Source organism: Lytechinus variegatus, chromosome 1 (assembly GCF_018143015.1).
Source record: "Lytechinus variegatus isolate NC3 chromosome 1, Lvar_3.0, whole genome shotgun sequence".
NCBI classification, from domain to species: Eukaryota; Metazoa; Echinodermata; class Echinoidea; order Temnopleuroida; family Toxopneustidae; genus Lytechinus; species Lytechinus variegatus.
The window spans coordinates 31,716,954-31,734,321 of NC_054740.1; the positions used below are offsets into that span (position 1 = coordinate 31,716,954).

Consider the following 17,368-nt stretch of genomic DNA (forward strand, 5'->3'; position numbering starts at 1 on the left):
TGTCATTTGTTATTTGTCAAATTTGCTTTTATTGTTAAAAATTCATGAAGAGATATATGAATGTTGAGTGATTGAAAGAATGTTCATGATTGTATAGTAAGACAAGATGAGAGAGAAAAAAATATAGGGGCGCTCTAAACAAAGCACTTTTTGTCTCGCCTGCATAGCAGAGTGAGACTATAGCCGCCACTTTTTCTGATGGCGGCGGTGTCAACATAAAAATCTTAACCAAAGGTTAAATTTTTAAATGACAGCATAAGAAAGTGTGTGGACCTAGTACATGAAACTTGGACATTAGGTTAATTAAGTATTACTGAACATCCTGCCTGAGTTCCAGGTCACCTGACCAAGGTCAAAGATCATGTAGGTTCAATGAACTTAGACCATGTTTGGAGAATCAACATCAAAATCTTAAAGCCTGTGTATAGCTTTGGTAAAGGGTCAATAATGTGATTGATAATCGAATATCATTTAATATGACAGTCTTACTAGAGCGTAGAGACCGTTAGATATTTTTCCAACTGCACTTTTCTGAGAAAATTTCAAATATTCAAATCTTGGATATATAGCGCCCTCTCTCGGCGATGATTGTTTTAAATTAAAACATGGGCATTCAAGCACTTATCTTATAAATTTAGTGATTAGATATCCAAAGGTTACAGACAAAGAACATATCTTGAAAGTTTCAGCCCATTCCATGGTTTGGAATAGGATTTAATTGAAAGACAAAAACACACAGATATTTTAATTTGATCGGGTGACCCGATCAAGTTAAATTTCCATGTAAAATCGCAAAATTTATCCTGTAAAACACATTTTCAGTTCATATCCTCCACATCATAACTGTTATCGGGTATATCCATTCATATTAGCTAGCAATGAATTGGAATAGTGATAGGTGCATTTTTGGTGGATTTACTATACACAAGCTTTAAAAATCTTAAAATCCATTCTTTATTGTTCGAAATAGACACCAGAAATAAAATACTCTGAAAATTTGTTTTGCCCAATTGATCGTGGGCCCAGCAGCTGCTGTGCAGCACCAGATCGACGAGGCTCTATTCCTTTAATTGTTGAACGCCAAACAGGGTAGCAGCAACTCCCATCTTTTAACGTCTTTTGGTCTGATGCGGCCGGGGTTTGAACCCCGTCATAACTTTGAAAGTATAGTGGACCTAGTTCATGAAACTTGGCCATAAGAGTAAAACAAATATTATAGAACATCCTGCCTGAGTTTCCAGTCACATGACCAAGGTCAAAGGTCATTGAGGGTCAATGAACTTTGGCCAAGTTGGGAGTATTTTTTTAATTACCATCATAACTTTAAAAGTTTATGGATCTGATTCATAAAACTTGGACAAAAGAGTAATCAAGTATCACTGAGTATCTCATGCAAGTTTCAGGTCACTTTACCTATTAGTCAAAGGTCATTTAAGGTCAATGAATTTGGCCATGTTGGAGGTAATCATTAAATTGCTGTCATAACTTTCAAACTTTATGGATATAGTTTATGAAATGTGGACATAGGGGTAATCAAGTATCACTGACAAGTCTTAGGTCACATGATCAAGGTCTAATGTCATTTAGGGTCAATAAACGTATTGTATCATTATATGAATGGTGTTTCTTGTGAATAATTATCTCATAGTAGTTTTCAAAGTCAGCACTGCTGCTATATTGAATTGCGTAATGCATTTGAGACTACCAGAGGCACTTGTTAAAAAATTGAATTAATTCTGAAAAGTTGAATTTTTAAGCTTCCTTATTCCTCTGTGCAATGGTGTGCCATCTGTTGTGATTATGTAATCATGGAGTGTGCAGTTACCCTGAATATTATGCTAAGTCGGAAGCGAAATGTTGCAAAATGCATTGCTTTATAGCTGAAGTCTATATTGTCCGGTCACTTTGATATGCGGCATTTATGATTTGTATTTTGCTATAGGATCAGGATGGCATTGAATGTTTTGCACAAAATATTGTCAAGAATGGTACTTTCTTTATAAAGACTGAAATATGTTTTAATACTGTTCAGGTGGATGTTGGTGGAATTTAAAATAAAGACATGAATTATGCCCGTTTATGCTCTTCCTTGGAAAATGAAATTTGTTCTCATGTGAGTTTTTCTGATAGTTGTCTGTAATAGCATAATTAATCCACTGTGCAAATGAGAATACATCATGCAAATGTGGTGGAATTTTGCACATTCTCCGAACAATTAGGAATTCACAACTTAACCTTGCTGCATATTTATCAGGACTACGCATTCCATGATTACATTAGCATAGCAAATGACATATAATTTAAAAAGTAATAATTACGCTTTCCAGTGACAATATATCCACACGTGATGATTTGTGTCGCATATTTATTTATTTATTCATTTTTTTTTTTGGGGGGAAGGGGGCTTAACAAAGTTTATCCTGGAAATTTACGAAACCAAGGACTATAGATATTTTTCATAACTTAATCACATGAATGACATTATGAAGATTGGACCCTTCTCCTGCAATTTATAATGGGAGAACTTAACATTTGAGTGAGTAAATCAACCGAAAGAGAAGGTATAACCAAAATAATTTGGCAGGCAACATCTTAATTTTCAAATAGAAAATTAAATTTTTAGAAAGTTTCTTCCTTTTCTGAAATAGTATACCTCAGTTTCAGGAAAAGGGGAAAACAATGGAGTTTTGTTAATTCTAGCATTTCTAATAAAAAAAAGAGAAAGATCCTTGCTGCTTATCAACAAAGCTGAGTGGTTAATGAAAAGGAAAATTTTGAACCCACTATGCTGCTATGACAGGCAAACCTACTATGAAAATGTCTGGAAAGAGCAATTATTAGGCCTATTTCAAACAATTGTGCTTTAACTTATGAGATGCCAGGTAAAAATTGCAGAGGTATAAATGGCCATCTGGTAGAGGTATAAAATGACAGAGGCAAAAAAAAGAAAGAAAGAAGAAATAGAAATGGGAGAGGTAAATTTTTTACCTTTACACTGAAGCGATTTAGGTGTCATATTATCCAAGAACTAAAATTCAGATTCGAACAATGATTTCTTCAGTCTGTTTCAAACTCAGATACCACCTGCCAAATAAATTTTTATTCATCTCTTTTCACTGATCGGCATGAAGTACATGCACTTTATTGATTAGATCGAGGAGGATCTTATCTTTTCAAAACTTAATGTGTGTCAATTATCAAGTAAGTTATGTGGAAATGTCAATAATTCTTGGGTTTGGTTTTTCAGAAAGGCGCTATGAATGTAAGAAAGAAAAGAAAATTCTTGACATTAACAGGATAACATGAATAGGAGCATTTTTTTGGGTGCATAATTGTTTAATGTGCCTCGTGTATTTATCCAAATCCTTTAACATAATAATTATGCAAGGGTGGTACAAGATTATTTTGAAATGGTGGGGGAAATTCTTAGCATTACTAGTTACCAAGAATGCATATAGCATTTTTCATTTATATGAATGCAGGATAAAAGCACTTTCAATTATGGCTTGCTCATAAGTACAGTGGACGGGATCGAACCCCGCTTTCAGACGCCTGACCACTCGGCCACGGCACCAGTCCATATGATTACTGAAAAAAGTAGGGGCTAAATCCTGCCCCCCCCCCCCCCTCAGGTTCCTTGTCCCCTGCATAGTTGGATCTTTCTGGTTCCCTGAGATCTATTTGAAAATTGGGGGTCCCGGTTGGTGGTACTGCACAGGGGTCTCTCTTATATGAAATTGAGTACGGTACCGTACGGTAATGTTTAAAACACGAATGTTAAACACGCCATCTTGAGGCGGATCAATGTATAATTTGTTGGCATGGCAAGCGCATACGCTAATTCGACGACGACGACGATGCGATATATCGGGGCGATATACCGTATACGCATTCAGCTGCCGCGGACCATCATCAGGATGTGAATGAGGCGTAAATGATTTAACGAAATGGACATTTTAAGGATTCTTGTAAAATGGAGATCAAACGAATTTCACTTTGAATATGGATTGAATTTAGAAAGTGACTGGAATCTTATGACGCAAAGTTTACAGAGCGAAACCGGCAGCCTTTTTGAATGATTTGAATCGAAAATCTGCCTTCTCGCCGGTCGTTGCATTATCTGTCAGCCAGAAGCAGCGGGGTGGAAATCACAGCAAATTGGTGGAGGCCGAGAAACTCGCTGGTAGCTGGTTCCATACGCGTAGCTAGATCCTACCCCGTTAAAGTCTCATAGTTATTAGGCCTTCGGCGTATTATTTTGTTCTTGTAAATGAAAACTCAAGACTTAAAAGAACGAAAATGCAAGAAAATTTTGGAATGATCATTTTCCAGAGTTTTTAGCTTGTGGATGTTGTTGTTGGATCCGGATATTGCATTGCACCAAAACAAATTAATTTTTTTGTTTGCAAATTCTTCTATAAACGTTAAGAAAAGTTAAAATCATTTTTCATTATTAGGCCTAGGCCTAGATTCTATTTCTAGGCCTAACTTAAACTTCCTGTTTTGACTCAATTGTACTGCTCATTCTCTTTGACGTTGAAGTTAACAAATTGTTTTTTGGAAAATTTAAGATGGAATGGAATGGCAACCAACTGTGCAGTTATCTTGCTAGGAGTAGGACCGGTCTACCAATCCCGATTTCTACAATTTTAGCGCTGTGACTTCTAAGTTTTAGAAAACGTTAGACATTGATGTTCAGGCTCTTGTTGGCTGTTGCACAACGTCAAATTTTAGATGATCATTCAAGAAAACACTCGCCATCCAGCTCCAGGGCTCCAGTTATAGACCAGAAAGATGAATAAATACGAGGTGCTGGGTATCGTTGGGGAAGGTGAATACATTTTTGCTGTCTTCTCCACTAGCACTGAAATCTATAGTCGAGTAGATCTAAGTACATGATGTTAGACAGTTAGACCCTGTTACATGTATGGTCAGTTCCCCCATGTCTGCGCGGTCTCCCAAGTCTGCGCAACCGCGTATCTGCGCGATTTTAGTTACAGAAGATACGCAACGAGCACAAACTTTACACATGCACTACATAGACAGGTATTCATAAAAAATCCGACTCAAAATGGTGGAAAAATAATGAATTCAGGGCATTTTATGTGACAGCCTCAAAATACAGCTTTTGTCATCAAAATCCTCGAATCGTGTGCAAAGTGAATGAGTGCGCAGACATGGGGTACCATTTTTTTTTTCAATCTGAAAATGACTGCCCGAGATTTTTTCCAAGAAAATTATATATTTCTTTCAAATTTTTATGAGATATTTGGCACACTTATCATGATGTAAGGAACATTATCAACTGAAAGATTTTGTGAAATAAGAAGAAATTCATGTTAAATCTTAACTCAAATTGTTAGGTGCGCAGACTTGGGGCCCACCATAATAGATCTTTGTTGTTTTAATACTAAAATAAACAGCATTGCCTATAATGAATAATAAGCAATTTCATTTTTTGTTAAAGGGGAAGTTCACCCTGATGAAAACTTTGTTGTAAAATACCAGAAAAAACCATATATATATATATATATATATATATATATAAAAAAATATTGAGATAGGGATTGAGGAAAACCCAGCAACGTTTAATGAATTTATCAGAATTTTAAGTTTTTGATTTGTGACTTCATAAACGAGCAGCTGTCTCATACATGTACCGGTACGGTCACTCATTCAATGAACAAGGTTGGGTATGGTATGTCTTGTAATATGTACGGTATGCATAAATTTTATATTAAATGGACCATGGGGGTATTCTGAAAAGTCTCGTAAGTTTCCTCATAAGTTATCCATTTAATGTAGCGCTAATATACATGTAACTCCGAATTCGTATTCTGAAAACTCTATTAGCGCTCAATTAACTCCCTTTAGGCCACTCCCCTACTGAGCCGAATTAGCCAATCAAATTTGCTCAGATTACAATGTAAAATTTTCTCCTAGCGCGCAGTGTTTCTTTACTTTGGTGGCTTGCAGCACAGCACCCAGCTGCACTGCACCAAGATCTTAATACAAAGAATTTTTGCTGAAAAACAATGTTAAAATTATTTGCATCGGACATTAGAGGTTCATTACGGTATGTTGTTGAAATTTACTCTTGTCTTGTCCCTTTCTTTCTCATTTATTATACCTTTGTGCTCTTTTTCTCTTTTTTCGAATGTGTTTTGATTTTCAATTCCACCTATGAATCCATTTGTAACTTTATTTTTATTTTTTATTTTTGAACAATATTTTATTTGCCTCTGTCTCGGGGCCCTGATCGGGGGGGGGGGGGGGGGAGGGGGGGGGGGGGTTCTTCTTAAACTTAATTCCTACTTATTCTAAAAATAACATACTTTTCATTTATAACAGAGAAATCTTTTCCAACAAAAATGCTGATTTGAATTTAAAAAAATGTGAAAATCAAACAAATTAGTATTATTTAAAAAAAAAAACTGAAATTTTATTAATATTGGATGTACACATTTTATGACATAAGATGTTATAGGTGGGGAAAACGATGGCATCACTCACCATATTTTTTTCCTTTTGTATTTTATTCTATGAGAGAATATTCATTTAAATACTAAAGGGGTCTATGCTTGTTGTCGGAAACAAGGTTTGATTCACCCTGAACATTGCTGCACCTACCGTGAATTGGCAAACTTATTGTCAAAATAATGTGCAAAAACAAAACACTTTATGATGCTAATGATAAAAGAAAATAAAGAAAAAATAAGAGTCATAATTCCCCTATAAGAACACATTTTCTGTTTTCTTTTTCCCTCTTTTCTAATTTAAATTACCGTACTTGTTTCTATATACCACCTTCTATCCTTTTATTTTATTCCCTTTTTATACTTTTTCCTTTATTCTCTTTCTTCCTCCTAATTTTGGACGCAGTATTAAACCGATTTTATGATACTTATATAAACGAAATGAAAGTCACATTTGGCAAGAGATGATTAGACTTAATGGACCTCATACATGTATTACCTTATCTTTCCCCACTGGAAAGTCTGATAATTGAGCGCTATGGGGCTCACATAAGTATTACAGACCCCCATTCACTCACGTGTTATATCATAGCTCATCAAAAATTCATTAAAAATCAATCCCTCAATAGATTTTGCTTTAATTCACTGACATACATGTAAGTCACAGTTAACAGTACATTAAGACTCGATATGTTAATCAGGTACATGTACTTGCCTAGCTCAATCAAAAGTTAAATGGGCTGAAATAAGACTAACCATAATTTCTGGGCATTGTGGCGTGCGCCTGTAATCCAAGCTGTGGTAAGTTACAAATTGATGCAGAGGTTCGAGGTTCGAGCCCTGGTCACGGTTTTCGGATGATGACGTTAAAGGTCGGTCCCAGACGTAAATAATCATATCTGATTGATACACGTCTGACAAAACTCAAATACACACACACACAGTTCATTGCCAGAAAAATGAGAACTGCATTTTGGGTAATAATTAAAATGAAATGCAAAAATGCAGTCTAGCCTCCCCAAACGCCTTAATTATGAAAGAGTATGGACATAGCATTATCTCTATCGTTTTTCTTTTGATATGCAGACATTTGATCTAGTTTTAATGAATTACTTTAATCAATAAAGTCATGTGATCTCTACTTATGCCTGTCCAACATGCTTTGCGCACGAATTACACTGATGTGCCCTATGAGACTTTTCAGAATACCGAAAGTCTTGTAACAATGAACGTAGAGGGCAGCAACACATGGCAACACTGCTGTGTGTTGTTGCCCTCTACGTTCGTTGTCTCGTAACTACTCAAGTTTTCAAGCAGTCATAACGCATACTATTGCAGTGCGCGCAACGCAACCCTGCCAAATAAGGAAAGGGGCACTTAAGTGACTTAAATTCAGAATACCAAAATGCTTATTGAGCGCTAATTGAGTTTTCAGAATACTGCTTCATGATGACTACTTTTGGAGCGGACCATGTGAAATGATTTGTCTGTTACTGATGGTACAGTAAGAACCACTTAATTTTTGAGAAAATTACATTTTATTGTTTTTGTTACTACATGTAGGCCCTACTTGCTATGTTGAAGCTGCTCACATATGACGGCGCAAATAAAAAAACCCTTTGAATTCAGTTTGATAGATTTTCATAAAACCTTTACCAATTATTTGTTATTACTTTGCTGATTTTACGATAAACTTTTTATTGTGGTGAACTTGATCTTTTAATGTCTACAATAACTTGTAGGGTGATCCATATTAAAGATAAAGGTTGTTTACTGTTAAGTAATTAGTATCAAGATATTAGATTGATATTATTTCCATTATTATTAAAGATACTTCTTCCCAAACAAGTGAAACGTACTACAAAGCAAATCAAAGACTAAACAGCATCTTCTCTCTCCGTGCCATCATGGTGCCGTCAACATCTGCGCACTCCCTGCCCGATTGGCTCCCACTGTGGGGCGTTAGGCAGTAGAGGCCTACCCAAGAAGAAGATTAAGAGAAGAAGAAACATGGAGATTATCTCCAAGATATTCAGAGACCTTTGTGAAGTACAATATGCCCCAAACTGCTAAAGTACATTTGCACCAAATACTAGTAAACTGTGACTATTGAGCAAATTTCTCATTTCTACTGTTTAATGTGCTTTTTAGCTAACAGTATGTTATTTTCTTCAAGGTTAAATGTGTATTCCTTAAAAAATAAATGTATTATATAATAATCTCATTTGATTGGGTGCCCGATCCTAGCCCAATCAAAATGAAATCTGTGTTTTTTTCATTTTCTCTATGAAAACCTATTATAAAGCATGGTAGGCCTATAGGCTAAGAATTTTAGGATTAGTGGAGCTTTCAGATATCTAATCACTAAATTATATGATAAGTGCTCAAATACCAATTTTAAATAGAAAAAAAAATCTGAGACAGAGTGCTAGATATCTGAGATTTGAATATTTGAAATTTTCACAGAGAAGTGGCAGTTGGAAGAAGATCGAATGGCTTCTAGCCCTCTACACTTGATTGGTTTGTATAGGTCACAATATGGACCCTTTACCCCAAAGCTTTAGACAGGCTTTAATCATCCAAATACAAAAAAAAAGTTATGCACTTCTGGGCCATATCATAACCCGCTGCTATTAAAATTCAATGAAACAAAAAAAAATGTAGAGGAAAAAGAATAAAATCAGAAAAATGATTAGGTGAAACTCTGAATGATATCGGACAAATGATATAAAAAAAAGTTTGTTTTTTTCTTTCAAACTTGTGAAAATTGGTAATCACTATACCCATGGATGGAGTTTTCAAATTGGCTCAATTTGTGATGTCACAGTGATGTCACTGACTAAATCTTTCATTCACTCCAATAGGCCTAATTATATATATGAAACGGCTAAAATTTTTCAAAAGTTTCACTTCAAGTTATATTTTTCTTTCATAGAATGAGGATGTAATATAACACAGTAACTTACATGTAGTTATATTTTGATACTGTCCCAGGGGAATACATGTAGGTGATACGCGCATACTTTGTACGATATCTGCCAGATCAAATTGGCTTAAAATACTGAACATATTGATATTTCCCAAAATCTCAAAGGCCATAGCTGCAGAACCCCATCTTGCTCATGTCATTGTTCTACATGAAAGGTGTGCACAAAGCAAACTGTACACTGAATTAGATTAAAGGAGATGGTCTTTAGAAACCATGGGTGCAATACTGCACTTATTGATTGGCACAGAGTGTCCATGGGTGGGTGCTCTTCTCAATGAGTTTAGAGGATTAAGTGATCATTGTGGTTTACAAGGTGGGAAGTCAAACCCATTCATTTGTATGGCATGTCTGAGCTATGTGAAGAGTTGATTTAGATGGGGAGGAATAAGGGAAAGTTGTTATCAAGATGTGGAAGTTTTATACATACTTCATGTATGTAGCATAATCATCCCTTTTTGAATCAAAACAAATCACCTTTTGAAAGATTAAGAAAAATGTCTTTGGAATACATCTGAAAATTTGTTTATTCATTTATGTTTATTAATTAATTAATTAATTGATTTATTTTTATTTATTTATTATTTATTCATTCATTAATTTATTAGAGTATTTATTTGTTAATTTATTCATTTGTTAATTAATATTTTGTCTGTTTTACTTGTTAATTCATTTTTTTTTTGGGGGGGGCTTATAAAATATAATTTGTATGTATCACTATCATGGAATAGGGTAAAGATGTAAACACATGTGCCTATACAGTCAGGCATTTGTTGTTTTTTCCACTATTATTCAATGGAAAGATGGAGACCAGGATAAACTGCTTGTTTTTTAATGTTGATTAATTTATTTATGTAACTTATTTTGTGAAATGCTTTTCTTTATTACAGGAGCTTATGGTGTAGTAATGAAATGCAGGCATAAGGTAAGAATTATTCTGTTTACCTTTTATAGTTTTGAATGGAAATCTTGTTTGTATGAGTTTCAGAATTCGCCTCTCCAAACTTTCCTTTACAGCGATTATAAGTGGGAAATTATTTAACATACAAAAAAAAATGATACATGGTACTTATTTGATAAATTGTATTATATGAAGCCTATTGTGCTTCATTTAGCAATAGCATTGATGAGTCTTGATTAGATAATTGGCTTATAAAATGGATTTGCCCTTGCTCAAAGAATAAAACTTTAGAGAAGTTTAGATTATCTCAAAAGGCTAAATTAGATTTTACATACTAAATAGGTTCATTATTGCGGATTGAAATACTTTTTTTTCCCTATCCTTTCAATTTCATTGGGAAGGAGGGATAACTCAGTGATCTTTTGGTATAGTGCCTAGAAAATGCTCAGAAATCATGAATGGTGATTTATAAAACCCACATACATGTACTTCCCACAAAGTCATGTAGAGCAGATTATTGTTACAAACGTTTGAAAAATACTTAAAAAATCTGAGGAAAAATACATCCAGTGTGAATTTATTCAGATATTTCAGAGATATAAATTAAGTCAGCACCATGAACTCCCAATTTATAAAATTTAAATAAAGTTCTCCAAATATTCCCTTGCATAACATTGAGATGTGATGTCAATGGGAGGTTTGCATACTTGCAAACATTTGCATGCAAATATGCTTAATTGTATAGTTACATGTGTATGTATGTGGAGACAACTGCTGTCATTCCTTCTTTTTAATCATTTCTCACAAATCTGCAAGACATGCTGTTGAACTGCAACTATGATAATAGAATAATATGCCTTATATTTATGATGAGACAACTTGAAGATGGCTAGGTTTGGTTCAGGAAGCTATGATTTCAAATTACATGTATATCTTTGCAAAATGTGATTGAACTTTGCAAGATGATTCAAATTTAAATGAACCGAGTCAGCATAAGAAGATTGTGGGTCCAGGGATTAACAGAAGACACTGCCTGATTATTGAATGTGGAAGTAACTCAGGAAGGGATGAAGGAATAGACTGCTTTACCCATTGGTCAGAGTACAATTGACAAACATAATGCATGGATGCTTCCCATGTGTATACAAAGAGAGCAAGTTAGATACAAAACTTGGGGTGGACTTTGGTTACTATTATTAGAGTTCTATTTACCAGTTCGGCACTTTTACTGAAAGAGTTTGGATTACATAAGACCATCAAGGCATGGAGTCGATTGTAAATATAATCTGAACTAAAAAGTCAACTGTCTGACTTTGTAATAAAGTAAGGATGAAAATCATAAAGAATTGCTTGGAAAAGGGTGAGAATTAATGAAAGTCTAGACTCCTTCATTTTCCTGTATGGTATACACTGCAGTATAAGCAGTCATGTTTAAAAAATAATATCCATGCCTGGTTCTAGGTGGTATTAAAATTCATGTTTTTTTTGTTCTACCAATTTCTCATGCCTATGTTGCCAAAATGTAAATTTGCTTCATATTAAATCAGAATCAGAATTCTGAAATTAATAAGTCATGAATATGCTGAATAATTACAAAACTACATGCTATGTGAATCTGTGCCAAAATATTGTATTTTTTAGTTTATCACGTTGATGCAAATAATACAAGTGTACAATATACTTGTTTACAGTAATAACAATTTAGAGTACTCTCAAATACTTTCATATCCTTTTTATATTCCAAGAACATTAAAATCTAGGGAAAACTGCCTCAAACTCAAATTCAAACCAAAGAGCAATGGAACAGTGAAATAGTGATGTACACTGTTATTCTTTGAAATCCAGTGACTTTTGATCTTGTTTATGGGTGTATTTTATTTAAAATCTCGATTGGTTGCAATTAACACCTAACTGTTATGTAAGGTGCAAAATATTGCAAATGATACATACATGTACATGTGTACATGTATATGCCCACTGTGAAATTCTTAAAAAGATATTAAATGAAGTTGCCTAGCCACAACACTATAGCAGGTTGCTAGCTATGGTTATCTTGGCAATTAAAGTGATTTAACAGTCCATTGTTTGCATGTATGTCTCTCTGAAGAGTTTAATTATAAATGCTGTCTCTTCATGCTTGATAATTCCTATCCAGAAATCTACTTATCTACCAATTTATAAAGCTTTGCTCATCTGTGAACCAAACTGAATAAGATAGGGTCATAATGGGATAACCCATGCATAGAGGTACACATCTTGTGTCCATTTCCAAAGTGCATTAATTTCATTTTTCCCAAATTAGTTTAAGGGTCACTGGGGATTAGGCGAGATGTGTTCATTGTTGCCATGGAGTTGATATTTTATAACGTGTGCATATTCACTATACTAGCACAGGGTGTTGCGTAGAACCAGATATGAAATGAGTCTGACCTAGATTTTGGTAGCTGTACAGGTATTTTTCAAATGTAGCTCTGTAGTCTGTACGTTGTCATTGTGGATAATGGTTCAAGAGTAGATCTATGTGATAATTTCATATGTACATGTAGTGTGTTTTGTTTTAATAAATAATTTAAACTTTTCATGCTAATAAAATGAATATGTATCTTTCATAAATAAATTAATTTCAAGATCAGACAAAATAGAGTTATTGATTTTATGCGAGCTTTAGTTGCATCAAATGCTGTCAAAGTCCTTTACTTTTTATTGATGCATATTAAACATTTTATGTATTAAGCCTGTAAAGAAGCCAGATTTGCAAGTGATTTTCAGAAGTAGGCTGTACTCCTACATGTATGCATATTTTTCATAGTCAACAATATGATAGTGAATAGATGTTTTCAGTTTTATATAGGCCTACATGTACGTACACTGTAGTTATTCAAAGTTTTATTTTTACAGATACATGTACATGTAGATGCATTTAACCAAACAAAGCAAGTATGTCCACATACATCCACATCCCCCCCAAAGTACTTTACATGTAGCAATAATGTAGTCTTGAGTTTCAAGTATAGTGCTGCAAGTGCATGTGCTGTAAAATGTGCACCTACATGTATTTTCAATTTTTATCTACCTACGTTTATGTTACAATAAAGTCACTATTAAAAAATCAAGACTTACTTGTAAAGTTTATAATTGCTACTATGAATTTCTTTTCCAAATAATTTGTGTTTTTTTTTCTGCAGGAATCCAAAGAAGTGATGGCCATCAAAAAATTCAAGGATAGTGAAGGTACTGTATATTGAAGGAGATCTTTAAACCTACATGTAGATATATTTTAATCTCTCTTATTAAAAGTACCCATTGAATTGTTTTGGGTCACTTTCATTGCTGCATATTGTAGCAATGGGTTAGAAAATACCTATGGTACCCAGTATTTTGGATTCTTTTGAAATACGTACATGTATTATATACCTGCCCAAGTTTTTGCTCTCTAATAATGAACTGGTTTGTCTTGTCTATTGTATTTTTATATAAAAACTTATATAAGATACAAATAGACGAGGAAAACCACAGTTCATTAAAAGCAAAAATTTGGGCAGGTACAGGGTGTACTGTATAAAGTATTTCAAAAGAATCTAGAATAGTGTGCAGCTCTTTTTTTTATTTACCTTTTGATATTCATTGTCATGCATACATGTACATGTATGTACACTGCATTTATTTTTTTAATATGGCACATGCGCTTGAAGTATAACGCTAAAAAATATCACTTGGTAACCCACTTTTGTAAAAGCTTATTCAAAAACATCAAACTTCGCAATGGTACATGGTCTAAAATAATATTTCAAAGAAACTGCGTGACTGAGAGCACACATCCGACATTCCTTACTCCTCCAATGCATATTTGCCATGCACTTGATTGCATTTTTCATTTTAAGTCAATATTGAATAGACGGAAGATGGGTCCAATGTGAAACCCTGATAACAAACATTGAAATTACATGTAAGTTTACAAAGTATGTAAAGTGAGTTGTTGAAATCTTTTTGTCACATACAATTTAGTGATGTGTTTCACTGGTTAGTATTCACACATATCAATACAGTCTTGCTTCTTTTACAGAGACACTTCTCTGAATGATATCACAATGTTCTTAAAGGGGTTGTCCAGGCTGAAAATGTTCATAGCCTAGTAGATAGAGTAAAATTCACTGAGCAAAATGCCGAAAATTTCATCAAAATCGGATAACAAATAACAAAGATATTGAATTTTAAAGTTAAGCTATATTTTGTGAAAACAGTCGTCATGAATATTCATTAGGTGGGCTGATGATATCACATCTCCATTTTTTCTTTTGTATTTTATTACATGAAAATAGGTTTATTCAAATTTTTTCCCTCCAAGAACGAGAAAAATTGGATTGACAACTGATTTAGTGCATTAGATATTTATTGCTGCAACTTATTTTATTATGAGGGAGACATATTATTCACACAAGTATGAAATAATGACAAAATTATGATTTTATGTAATAACATAAGAAAACGGAAAGTGGAGATGTGACATCGTCAGCCCACCTAATGAATATTCATGACGACTGTTTTCACAAAATATTGCTAAACTTAAAACTTTAGTAACTTTGTTATTTGTTGACCGATTTTGATGAAATTTTCAGTATTTTGCTCAGTGAATTCTACTCTATCTACTAAGCTATGAACATTTTCAGCCTGGACAACCCCTTTTAATTGATAGGGACAGTGGGTTGTGGGTCATTTACACAAGGAAAATATTTTCCAGATCTGTTTGTACTAGATCTATAAATGGATTATATATGAAGTGGTCTTTGACTTGGCATGATCATGAGTTACAAATGATATAAAAACCCTCGCATTTTATCAGCTCATGACACCAAGGTGATCTGATCTACAATCATTTTGATTCAGATAGCTATGTTATTATATGAAAGAATGCCAATAATGGACTTCCCATGGTACGAGGTGTTTGATTTTGATATTATGTGCCTGTTAGCCATGCTATAAACATTATAATTATGAGGTGCTAAAGGATGCCTGCAGGCTACAGCTTATTGCAATGCAAAATCATTACAGTGTTGGCTTCGTTTGGGTACAAAATGCAAATTGTAATTATCAAGACAACTGTAGCAGAGTGCTCAGACTTTGTGGTTCAGTACTGGCCACATCCCATTTAAGTAAATTTACATAAAAGATTATTGTTTTAAAATATTGAATTCATTGAGTGATAAAAATCAAAATCATGTTATGTCAAAGATTCTTTCTAAAAACACACAGCTGCATATAAGGTGTCTAAAAAAAAAAATGGTCCCTGAAATTTTCTTTATTTTTTTTCCTTTAGGTATATCATAAACAGAACTTCTCAAACATAATTAAATTGTTAAGAAGGAAAAAACAAGAACCTAGGATATATTATGTTATGCTTTCCAGCTTTCTGTTGTACGAAATTGGTTTGAAGGATAATAATAATAATAATTGATATTATTTGTATAGCGCTTATCACAAAACATGTCTCTTTTAATAGCGCCCCTAAGCACTTAGGAAAGAATAGAAAGAGAGAAGGAATTTCAGCCAAAAATTATATAGTTCACAGTAGATGAGGGGCTTCATATGTAAAGGGAAAGGCTATTTAACAAAAAAGTAGACTTCTAACATGAATTTGAATTTCTCTGTTGAATCTGCTTGTTTTATACTTTGTGGTACATACATGTAGATTGTTCCAGAGTTGAGGGGATGTGGAATAAAAAGACCATATGAGACTGGGTATCGGTCGCAGGAACTATTAAGAGTGATTTGTTTAATTGAGCGCAAGTTATGGGAGGGTGAATATGTATTCTGATATTTGAAGATAGACTGGAGCTGATCTCTTCAAATATTGGAAGGTCTGCAAGAGGATCTTAAAATCAATTCATTTCCAGATCTTTAGCATGTGAAGCTCCCTTAGCAGTGGAGTGACAGACTCACTTGAACAACGATTTGCAATATATAAAGTCTAACAGCTGAATTTTGTACTCTCTGCAATTTGTTAATTTGTGCATCAGGAAGACCAGATAAAAGAATAGGATACATTCTTTACATGTATGCTAGCTTTTTATTGTGAAAAATTGGTTTGAAGGGCCTTAAATAGTAAATTGCATAGAAAAAGGTTCCAAGACACCTAAAACTAGTTTAGTGGAAACTAGTTTAATGCGTAGTGAGAACGGTCGAAGTGGTCTTGGAAGCAATTTTCCAAACTACCGTAGTTTGGAAAACCACCTCGCAATGTAGTTTTCAAGATTGCTTTGCCTTGATTAACTGGCTTTAGCGTAAGTGAGGACACGACCATTCTTCTGGAAGCGATCTTTGCACATTTTGAGCGCGCTACTCCACATGACAGGTGTAGGATGTCTACGCTGCAGTTTCGAATTTCGTGCGAAACGTGTCACCCCACTGAGAGCGTTTACATAGCAACAAGATGGCTTTACGTGAAGTGATTTTGAAAAGCACTTTCGTGTGATCAATTTGGAACGCTAGCAAAGCGATCTTCCAAACTGGTTTCCTGAATCGGTTTCTAGTAAACTAGTTTTAGAAAGCGTAATGAGAAGGGCCTCCTAAATGTATAATCCAGTAGTCCAAATAAAAAAAATCAATGCAATATGCAAAATTGCCTCCTTTAAATGAAGATTCGAGTGACAAATAGAATAATTTGTTAATATTTGCATTAAGAACGCATATCAAAACAAGATAATTCAATCCAATATGCATGTAAGTAACGGACATCATCTTTAGGTGTATCCCCATTTTATCTGTCACTATCTTCTGCTTTGCTATTTGCATAATTTATCAATGAAATGTAATTGTCTCACTACATGTACCTCCAAGATTAGATATCAGAGAGGTACCTGTGTTACAAAGTTTTACTGCAGTTTTTGCAAGCGTAGGCCTATGGTATTGTATAAAGCTAGAGCTGTAATTTCTAGAGCTACAGTTCCTATGAATGTTCAGTAAAATTCAAAAGAAGGCATATTCACAGAGATCGATGATTATATTAAT

At 34.1% G+C, this 17,368-nt stretch overlaps 1 protein-coding gene across 2 annotated transcripts in view; it reads left to right on the forward strand.

The window, feature by feature from the left end:
- The first annotated feature begins 13,516 nt into the window (after positions 1 to 13,516).
- Positions 13,517 to 17,368, forward strand: part of LOC121411466 (cyclin-dependent kinase-like 5) — a 32,425-nt gene continuing 28,573 nt past the window's right edge. For both annotated transcript variants that reach the window (XM_041604221.1, XM_041604229.1), the window contains exon 1: positions 13,517 to 13,594. In XM_041604221.1, coding sequence (XP_041460155.1) covers positions 13,564 to 13,594 — 31 coding nt within the window. In that variant the 5' untranslated portion in view covers positions 13,517 to 13,563. The remainder of the gene's footprint in view (positions 13,595 to 17,368) is intronic.